Source organism: Buceros rhinoceros, unplaced genomic scaffold, assembly GCF_000710305.1.
Source record: "Buceros rhinoceros silvestris isolate BGI_N320 unplaced genomic scaffold, ASM71030v1 scaffold27445, whole genome shotgun sequence".
Taxonomy (NCBI): Eukaryota; Metazoa; Chordata; class Aves; order Bucerotiformes; family Bucerotidae; genus Buceros; species Buceros rhinoceros.
Window position 1 is genome coordinate 398 of NW_010415210.1, and position 10601 is coordinate 10998.

General features: G+C 49.2%; 1 protein-coding gene across 1 annotated transcript in view; it reads left to right on the forward strand.

The window, feature by feature from the left end:
• The first annotated feature begins 582 nt into the window (after positions 1-582).
• Positions 583-10601, forward strand: part of CCDC13 (coiled-coil domain containing 13) — a 22944-nt gene continuing 12925 nt past the window's right edge. The window contains 6 exon segments of the mRNA XM_010137333.1: positions 583-800; positions 4940-5088; positions 6741-6883; positions 8528-8617; positions 8886-9002; positions 10451-10555. Of these exon segments, the coding sequence (XP_010135635.1) occupies positions 583-800; positions 4940-5088; positions 6741-6883; positions 8528-8617; positions 8886-9002; positions 10451-10555 (822 nt within the window).

Sequence of the window (10601 nt, forward strand, 5' to 3'; positions counted from 1 at the left end):
TCCGTCATACTAAGTAAAGCTCTAGATGTTTAAATGGGTACCAATGTTACTGCTTTATTGTTATCCCTTCATCCTTGGGGGAAAGATGCAAGCCACGCTCTTGCTGTCCAGTGCCCAAAGGGAGCATTAGGATAAACAGAGACTTCCTCTGTCAGTCCCACCTTAACCCAAAAATGGGGTCATCTGCACCTTCCTCTGAGCCGTGGGAGGGAAGGCTGGATGGACCCCGGTCACCAACAGCCTGTGTTCCCTTTAGTCACTCTAACGTCATTGCCGCATTCGCTTGGATTTGACCCCAACTTGCTCTTCTGTCAAAATATTTATTTAAACAGATGGGTTCTAAAACATTGCCTTGGGAATGCTACGCCCCAAAACTTTTTTTGAAGGCTGTTTGAAAGCTGTTTATGGGAAAAAAAAGCCCTCGGAGCACAGCAGTGGGGCTGAGGAGGCAGTAGCAGGGACACCGTGCAGAGGTCAGTGAGGGAAAACCGTGGAGCAGCTGCTAGAAGAGGGTGTTTTTCAAAGCGATGTCGATCTCTGCTGTCACTCTTCATTTCCTTCTCGTTACGCTCTTAGTGAACGATGGAGTCAGACACAAAAGCAAATGAACATTTTAAAAGCCAGTTTAAGGCTTATGAAGAACAACAGCAAAGGCGGCTGCAAAATCTAATGGAGAGGAAGAAGGGAAAGCAGAATGGTCGGCAAGGTGATAACGGCCACGCAGACGAGACTTCCAGCATCCCGAATGATCCCAACCTGTTAGAAACGGGACAACCTGCAACCGGAGATGACAGCAAAAGGTAAAGGGACGGCAGCACTGTTCCTCCAGGAACTCATTTTCCATACGACGTTACAAAACTCATATTAAGGTCACAGAGCACTTTCTGTCCTCACATATTGGGCTGGTGTTACCCTGGGGAGACTCTGGCTGTCCTTGTTTATCCTCCAAGCGCTGTGATTATCAGTGTTTCACAGACGCAGAGCGGAAGGACAGAGGGGTTAAGGGTGACAGGCTAGGGACAGCTAAGTACTGTCTGATGAAATCCAGTCATGCAGGATCACTGACATCCTCGGAACTGCTGCCTTGGAAACAAACAGGTCCCTACATCAATAATTTCCAAAGACAGTTAAGGGCAAAGCAACTACAGGTGCAAGCTGAAGGCCTGCAGCGCAGGAAGGTGCTGCCCTGACTGTCTTTGCCCCGTGGCCTGATTTAGCAGGTCACCTTGAATGGTGAGGCCACACCTTGAATATTGCGTCCCATTTTGGGCCCCTCACAGCAAGAGGGACCTTGAGGGGCTGGAGCGTGTCCAGAGAAGGGCAACAAAACTGGTGCAGGGTCTGGAGCACAATGTGCGGAGGAGTGGCTGAGGGACGTGGTGAGGTGGAGGCTGGAGCAAAGGAGGCTCCGGGGAGACCTTCTGGCTCTGACAACTCCCTGACAGGAGGGTGCAGCGAGGTGGGGTCGGTCTCTCCTCCCATGTGACAAGTGACAGGATGAGAGGAAATGGCCTCAAGTTGTGCCAGGGTAGATCTAGGTTGGACATAAGGAAGAATTTCTTTCCAGAGAGGGTTGTGCAGGTCTGTCGCAGGCTGCCCAGGGAGGTGGTGGAGTCCCCATCCCTGGAGGGGTTTCCCAGCCGTGTGGAGGTGGTGCTGAGGGCCAGGGGTCAGGGGGGACCTGGCAGTGCTGGGGAACGGGGGCACGGGATGATCTCAAAGGTCTCTTCCAGCCGGATGATTCTGTGGTGGTGTGAAGGACACCCAGCTCTACAGGAGGGACTCACAGACAGCGTTGCCTCCTGGAAAGGTGCTTGACAGGGTTATACAAGGTAGGGTTTGGATCTTACCTCATCCATTAGCTGGATTCCCAGGACCTTGGACCTTCTGGCACTGATCTCCCTCGGTCTTAGTGTTGGAGCTGAGGGCACAATTCGGTTTGCTGGAGCATAGATTTGAAATCGCAGCTCAGATCACTCATCTTCCTCCTCGAATATAGCCAGTCTCTGAACCTGTTCACGTTTTTATAACAAGCTAGGAGAGGTCTGGAGTTGGGCACACCCCAAAGATGTCCACAGTGACTACAGGGTTGGCAGTTCAGGGCTCTTCCTCAGAGGAAGTACAAGGCAGGAGGGAGCTGCTGGCAGCTGTGTCAGAGATCACGGGTGGAAACCAGAGTTAGGCACAGGCCTCTGAGACGGTTTCCCCTCCCAGAATCCGGTGTGGGGAAGGGCACCTCTGCCAACGTTTATCAAGCCAGTAGCCAAGGCTGATTAGGCCCTAAATGCTGATCTTCCCTCTGTGTCACTCTGCTCAGCCTGTTCCTGAAAACTACTTCCTGAAACACCCAGGTGATAAGCTGCAGCAGAGCTTCGACTTCCAGGTGCTTCTGGGATCGTGGTGTTTGTGCTGCAAAGGACATCTGTGTGCAAACGGGGAGCTGATCTGGAAACTAATGCTCTCCCCCCTGCGTCGTACACCGTCTTCTTCACACACAGGTCCCTCACCACGGCTGATTTGCCAAGTTACGCTTCTGATCTGACCTCTGCCAGCTGTCCTCTTCCCTTCGCCGTTTCGTTCTGCTCTGACACGTGTGATTACGATGGAGATCTGCTTTTTAATTGCTTTCTTAGTGGAGTAGCAGGCTGGTTCTCAGTTCAGAGGTGGGTTTGTCTGGCAGAGCAGAGGGGCTGAGGTGCTCCCCTGGCACATCCTGGTGCACTGTGCGTACACTGACAGGGTACAGGAGAATCACAGAACCATGGAGTCGTTTTGGTTTGCCGGCTGTTGACAGTTCAGTGCTTAGGTCTGAGCTGTGACCTCCGTTTCCAGTGGCACTGACTGTTAAATGTCCCCATTCGACATGGCAGTTGTAGCAGATCTATCCGGGTTGTCATTGCCTTCTGTATGTCTGCGTTCAGCAGAAGAGCAGTTGCGAGTGTGTCCAGTCTGGCAGGATTTGCTTCTGGGGGGGATTCACTGGGATGTACTTTGCAATAATCCCATGACAACACACTAGAAACATGTTCTGGAGCAACAGGACTCCGTATGGTCTGTGGTGACAGTGATCTGAGCATGTCGGTGTTGTTTATAGCAGCGCTTGGAAAACATTCTCTGCTCCGAAGTCTCTGAGCCCTGGCAGTTCATTTCCCTTCCTCCCATCCTACCGCCACATTTTGTTTAGGCGAGCATTTAGCTGACATTTCTCATCCTGTTTTGTTCTTTGTGTAACTTTATCTCTCTACTGTTTGGTGCCTTTAGGATTCTCCCCATCCCATGGAGAATCTGTAACAGAGCTGGGAAAGGCACTTACCTGTATTTCAGCCATAGGCCCCTGCTCAAAATCTTCCCCTGGCTCTGTCCCCTTGAACTGGGCGGGAAGGTGCTGCCTGGTTCTTCTGGCTGACTTTCTGTGGCTGAACCCCTTGGGTGGAACCTGCTGCCCCCTGCAGAGTCACTCTGGGGTGGGATGGGATGGAGAGTGTCTCAGCGGAGACTCCAGCTCTGTGCAGCTGGGGTTTCCATCCATCCTACTGTACATGCTTTTTGTCAAAGCTTGGAAGACGTCGCCTATCAGGTGCAGCGAGAGCTTAGAACCTTTTTTTCACGTTAATTCCCTAAATGTTAAAAACCTCTTTGTCCATTTGCCTCTAATTAGATCTGCAGAGTTTGTGGCTCTCTTCTGCGAGTGGTACACGTGGGAATAACTGAGTTTTGCCTTCTCTCTGCTCAGGTTGCCGCTAGCTTTCTTCTCCCTTGTAAACACCCGCCTTTGATCTCCTTTGATTTGCAGCTTTGAAACAGAGGCGCATTTCTTAATTATGGATTGTGAATCATGCTGTAAATGGACTGTGCTGTTTATGGCAGCCGCTTTCTTCTCCCTTGTAAACACCTGCCTTTGGTCTCCTTTGATTTGCAGCTTTGAAACAGAAGCGCATTTCTTAATTATGGATCGTGAATCGTGCTGTAAATGGACTGTGCTGTTTATGGCAGCGCTCTGAGGGTTCATTTGTTCTGACATGTACACACGGAGCGTGCATTTCAAAGTCCGGTTGGAGCACAGAGCTTGCTAAAGCTTTGGGACAGAAAATATATAGGTGACTATTGAGATGTGTCTGTCTGTGGATGTGTCTGTAGCCACAGGTGACAGCTGGGCTTTCTCTCTCCAAATCTCTGGGACATCCCAGCTACCTACTTCTGCTGTAGTGTGGAGCAACCAGTCTGCTGGCCAAAGGGATGGGACACTGTGCCAGATTAAGTCACCAAAATGTAGACATCCAGGGTCACGCCGTAGATAATGAGGATCTAGGGCTGAACTCCTCTGGCTGGTTTAGGTGTCTAATGATATCTGAGATGCCTGAGGGCACCAGGAGCTTCCACTTGGGAATGATAGTCAGGACATGGGAGACCTGCACCCTTCAGGACTTGTTACGGAGTGGGACCCCCCATGAAACTCAGATGGGAGGAGAAAGGAAACTCGGAGGCAGGCAGAAGGGGAACTTGGGCCAGCAGCATCTCAACCACAAACATATTTACCAAAGACGGTGTCAGCCTCTCCTCACACATTTGGCTTCCTCTCTGGGGAAGGGAGACAGGTCTTTGCTGTCCTGAAATGCTGCCGACTGCAGGAATCTGGCTACGAGGTGTGACTGAAGTTGGAGGATGTTCGTAATCCTTGGAGGTGGCAAGTGCTCTCTGGGATGCTCTCCGTTCTCTGCCTGGGCCTCAGAAGTTTTCCCAAGAACCCTGCGTGGTGGCTGGTGGCCTTGCGTAGGGAGCTCGGATAATTGAATTGAGCCCCTGAGGCCTTAGCTTCTAGTTTTTACATTTGGAGGAAGCACTGTGCAAGGACAGCAGTCGTTTCATTATTTTTTTTCTGGAAGCATCTATCTGAAGGATATTACAGTGACCTTCGCCATTATGGCTTATTTTTTCCCAGTTTGCTTGAGGTTGAGAACGAGCAGCTCCAGGATCAGCTTCGAGAGGTCCGCGATGAGAACTGCCGACTGTACAAACTGCTGACAGACAAAAATTTTGAAATAAAGCATCTCCAGAAGAAAATCCAGGAGGACAGGTTGGCTTTGGCAGGTAAACACAGTCGCTTTGAATTCTCGCTGGGTTTAGCCAGCGCTACTTAAACTTGCAGCGGTCTAAACCGACACCGGTTTGCATTTGCAGTTCGCTAAACACTGATGCCTGTCCCGTGCAAGGAGTCTCCCTGCTTTATTTGCAGAGGGAAGTTCCTCTCGACCATTCAACCTGAGAGCACTTACACGTGGCATGGCGTGTGTGCTTCAAGATCTGGGCCTTACTCCTCCCTCCTGCGCTTCCAGGAGCTGCACAACATGAGCCCTGCTGCTCCCCAGCTTAGAGAGCTGTTGAAGGGACCTTCAATATGACTTGTGGTAGTCACAGGCCAGCCCTAAGGTGCGAAATATTGTTATTGATAAGTATATGTCCCTTCAAAGAAGTATAGTGCCCTTTTGGGGGACATGGTGATCGCCTTTCCTCGCAGTTCTCCTGCAAGCTTGCTCTTATTGGCACCAAAAAAAAGTGGTGGTTCACAGAAACTGCATTTCGGAAAACTTTCTGTTAATGTCAGCGAGCAGCGTTGCAGCTGGCTGTGCTGTGTAGGGTTAAACCCCTTATTCGGGCTCCTTTTGTTTGCCTCCAGAGGGCACAAGCAGGAGTGGCTGACTGCCAAGTGTGGGCTCTGAAGTGGCTCCGGCGTCCTCTGAAACCGGGGCTGTGCAGGCAGCACCTCCGCCACTGGGTGCCACTGTTGTCCAGGCCAGCCGCGATGGCCTGAGAAGGGGGAAACCAGCAGCAGGCGGCATAAAGTAACACTTCAGTGGCACCTTGTGTTTAGGAGAGATGATAAACCATCACTGGGTCAAGACCAGGAGCCACAGGTGCTGTTGCAGCTTCTCTGGCTGACTGTTATTTATCATGAAAATGAAGGAAAAAGTAGCTTCTAGGTGAGAGAGGAAACGCAAATCAGATAAAGGAGTAAGAACAGTGGAAATGCCCTTAAAAATAGTAGTCAGGTTCTCTACAAGGTTTTTAAATAGTGATACAGGGTCATATTCTGTTCTTGGCTGTATTCTCCATAGCCTCTCTAATGTCTCCGAGGGTTTTATGGCACTCAGAATTCACTTAAGAGTGACCTGTCACCCTTAGGAGGTGAATGAAGTGTCTGTTTAAAAGAGCAATTAGAAGAGTAACACAGTAAGGCACCTCGTGTGATCTCGAGGGACGTATAAATAGGCACAATGACATTTCCTGGATGTTATCCAGGAGCCAAGTGCAATGGTGTGCCTGACCTTTGGGAACAGATGTCTAGCAAAGTTCCTACCTCTGTTCCAGCAACTCCTCCAGCAGTAAACAACCAGAGCAAACCAGAGTTGTCTTTTTCCGTAACACACCTCAAAACACGCTGTTCGGAACTGCCTTTCACAGCGGTGATCAGAAAACACCTCCACCCTTTCTGTGTAGGAATGGCGCTAGAACCTTCTGCTGCTAGAGCGTGGCTTTGCCACCCACGCCGTGGTGCTGACCCGAAGGACCAAGCGCTCCAGCTGGCATCACTGATGCCCCGTTTCCCTCGTTCGGTGCCTGGCACCGCTCTGAGAGGAAGGGATTAGACAATACAAGTGCATTGTGCACTGGACAGAAAACAAAAGCATCCTCTATCCTCAGGCTTGCCTGTAAGATGTGTCCTTTGCTTTCCTGCTTTTCAGGGACGTCTGGTTTAGCTGGAGATGTTGCAGCTACTAAAATAGTTGAATTGGCCAAAAAGAATCGTGAGATAACTGCTGAGACCGAGAGTGAAAAAGCCAAAGTGAAGCAACTCAATAACAAAGTCAAAGAGCTGGAGAGAGAAGTGAGGCTCTTTTTTCATTCTCTTTTTATGTCTAAAGCAGAGAAATCCAGCCTTTGGGGTAGAGGAGACGTAGAAACTGGGTTTGTTTCATGTTCCCATTTGAATTTGCTCTTACTTCCATGTTTGCTTTGAGCTCTTGTAATTTCTGCCCATGACAGGAGAGAGATCTTCTGCAATCCCTGATTAGCATGAACTGTGCATCTGTCTGAATTGTTCCCCAGTTACCTGAAAGATCAAAAAATGGTGGATTAATTTTTTGAGGACTCCTGCATAAATCCAGAGGGTTCTGGTCAGAGAGGTCTTGTCAAACAGTTGCAGACTGGCTGAAAAATGTCAAGCGTAGTTGGGGACCTACAAAATCACACAAGTAGGGGCACAAGCTGTGGATAATTTCAAGAAAAATCACCTTGGTTATATGAGTAATGAACATTATTCAACCAGAAACTTAAAATATTGCCAGATATTGACCCAAAAGAAAGAACCACAGACACTTCAGGACAGGAAATCAAACTCAAAGTGAACAGAAATTTTCAGGAAAGATAAATTGCCGGTCAAAGCAGAAATGGACCCTTCAGGTTTGAGCTAATCTGTCCTTGGCCACCATCACCATCAAAATCAAAACCAAACGCAGCAACCAAACCACATGTCAGGTGAAGATGAAGCTACATGAACCCCCCTGAGGCCATGCCCTGGTCCGTGGTCTGTCTGTTCTCATTTGGGGTGGCTTTTCTCTAAACCAACGTCGCTGGCTGAGCTCGCGGATTGTTTGGTAGAACTGTATGCAGATGTAAAGATGGGCAAAATTAAAGTGATGTTCATCAGAGGGCGGTTCCTAGGAGAAATGTTGAGTGGTGACAGAGTAGAGCTGTCACGGACAGAGGCCTGCAGTGATTCATGTCACTTTAGAACCTCTTAAGCTAAGCTGGATCACTGTCTGAAGACACTCATCTTTATCCTTTGATTGCAGAAAGAACCAAGACAACGAAAAGCACAGTTCAGTTGCCTGTCCATAAGTGTAAAAGTACAATCCGAGATGTCACTTGTCCTCTCAGACATCCCTGCAGGGCTGGTAGACGTTCCAGGACACCAGTGATTTTACATAATTGTTAATTCTTTGCTGGTATAAAAGCTGAAAAAGCTGTAGATCATCCGTGGTTTGAGGTGCCGGTGTTCCCACACACCAAGTGAAAGGTGCGGCTGTGGAGCAATTGCTCAGCAAAGGGTGGTACCAGTAAACAGCGACTGCAAACAGAGGTTTGCAGAAAACACCTGCAGAATTTGACCAAGCTGCTGCCAACAGCCGCCGGAATTTCTCATTCTCGGTCTATTGACTGGAAGAGTTTAGGAACTGTGGAGAAGGGGTGGCCTAACCGTTGAGCTCCTTGCAAAGAAGAGGTGACAGCAGAGCTGGCTCCCAGTTACACTCTGTGTTTCCCCAGGTGCCCCTTTAATGAAGAAGCTGTTCCTTAGAGCCTTCTTTTATTCAGACACATAATCCAGATTCTCCACCCACCTCAAAGAAGGAGAAGTCTTTTTGTTCCTAGAGTAAGCAAACACCCAGGCTGTAGTTTTTTGCTAATTAATGGTCCACGGAGGATGCTCTTCACTGTATTCATTCGACAATAACAATGCATTTGTTTCCAGTTACAGACAGCTGTAAAAAAAATAGAGTCACTTGGTGGTGGTGATGCAGGAGTCAAGCAATCAGCGCTGAAGACGATAGAAGGAAACTTGGTACGAACTGTAACTGGAGAGGGGAGATCAGAAGGCGATGCTCAGTTCTCTGCTGTCCTTTCCTTACGACAGGGAGGTATCTCCACCTCTGGTTTTGGGACCAAATTGCTCGGTTCATGCCTTCTCTATGAGCCCAAAAATTAGGGAAGCCATTTGCGTGGGTCTGGGGAAAAAAAGATTCTGTGATCCTCGTGGATCTGTGGATCTTAATCGCTCCAGTTCTTCCCTGAGGATTCTGTTCTTACCAAGTACCTTCTTCTCTTCAAAGGCTGAAAGCCCAGAGGTGAAAGCATTGCAGGAAAAGTTAACCACAGCCAACTTTAAAGTGATGGAGTACCGTAACCAACTCCAGGCTGCGAAACAGGAGCTGCGGATGGCCCAGAAGGTACGGTGGCAGCATGTGGTCTGTGCCAGAGTGCACTTAATGAAATGAGGAGGCTTCTTTTCTTTTGAGTGTTGATTCGCCTCCGTGAAGTTTTCCAGTGAACTGTAAGGAGGTGGGAAAGGACACTAGTGTAGTGGTTTCATTGCATAGATGCAGAATCACAGAATCGTTTGCACTGGAAAAGCCCTTTCATCTCCTCCAGTGCCCCCGTTCCCCAGCACTGCCAGGTCCCCCCTGTCCCTCAGCAGCACCTCCACACGGCTGGGAAACCCCTCCAGCCATGGGCACTCCACCACTGCCCTGGGCAGCCTGCGACAGCCCTGCACAACCCCAGCGGGGAAGAGATTCTGCCTCAGGGACAACCTCAACCTCCCCTGACACAACTGGAGGACGGTTCCTCTCGTCCTGTCACTTGTCCCTGGGGAGAAGAGACCGACCCCCACCTCGCTGCACCCTCCTGTCAGGGAGTTGTCAGAGCCAGAAGGTCTCCCCGGAGCCTCCTTTGCTCCAGGCTCAACCCTGCCAGGTCCTTGAGCCACTTGTGCTCCAGACCCTGCTCCAGCTCTGTTGCCCTTCTCTGGACATGCTCCAGCCCCTCAAGGTCCTTCTTGGAGTGAGGGGCCCAGGACTGCACGTGGACACACAGAGTTCATTCTCTGCCACCGCAGCTGGGTGACCGTGTCCCTTATTTCTATTGCTATGACAAGAAAAGATTCTTTAAGGCTTAAAAGTCTCCGTTTGGCAAAATAGGTCTGTGATTGACTTGAAGCACACGTTCAGGCCCATTCCTCCTTTCCAAAGCATTTAACAATGTATTTACTTTTAATTTAGTCTTCAGTCCCACAGATTAAAGATCAGGCTTGAGCTAAAGCACATTTAAACAGTTTGTTGGAGTGACATCCAGAGTAACCTTTTCCTCTTTGATTCCTGATGGATTTAAAGCATTACTACGTGCCCTGTTTCCTTTGATTTCATTACTTTGCATAAGAGAGCTGCAATGCAGATCAGAGTAGAGAATATGGTCCTAAAAATAGAACCCTTCTGACCTTTTTATAAATAATTTAAACGCTCCTCATACTAACTTTAGCTCTTGTTAATGTGGCTGTGTCGGAATTCTGCAAGAGAGTTGGCTCAGTTCCTGGTTGCAAGGGTGTGCATCCAGGCAAAATCTCTTCCCTGATCCTGTTTAGTTCTGGTGAAGTATTAATTATATCAGCAATAATTACGTATCTATTGAAAACTGCTAGTAATGCTTAGTAAACCTTGGTGATGAACGCGAAAGCCTGGTTTGACACCCAGCTGTAGAGCTTATAGCTGTGCGATACTGAGTATCGGCTACAGGCACGGTGTGTAGATGGTGTTTACTGCTACAGAGCAGCTTTTCCTCCCCTCTGCCCCGCGCAGGTATTTATTATTTATTATCGTCGATGCTAATCCCTTTTTCATAGCTTTTAGCAAGTGAAGTTGGTGAAGACGTGAGTGTTCAAAGCCTCTTGGCCAATTCCGGCAGCTGGCGTGGACGCGCCCAGCCAATCCTTGTTCTCCAAAGCAAGGTGAGTGTAGACCCTGCACGGAGCCACGTGAGCTGGGTGTCGGGAC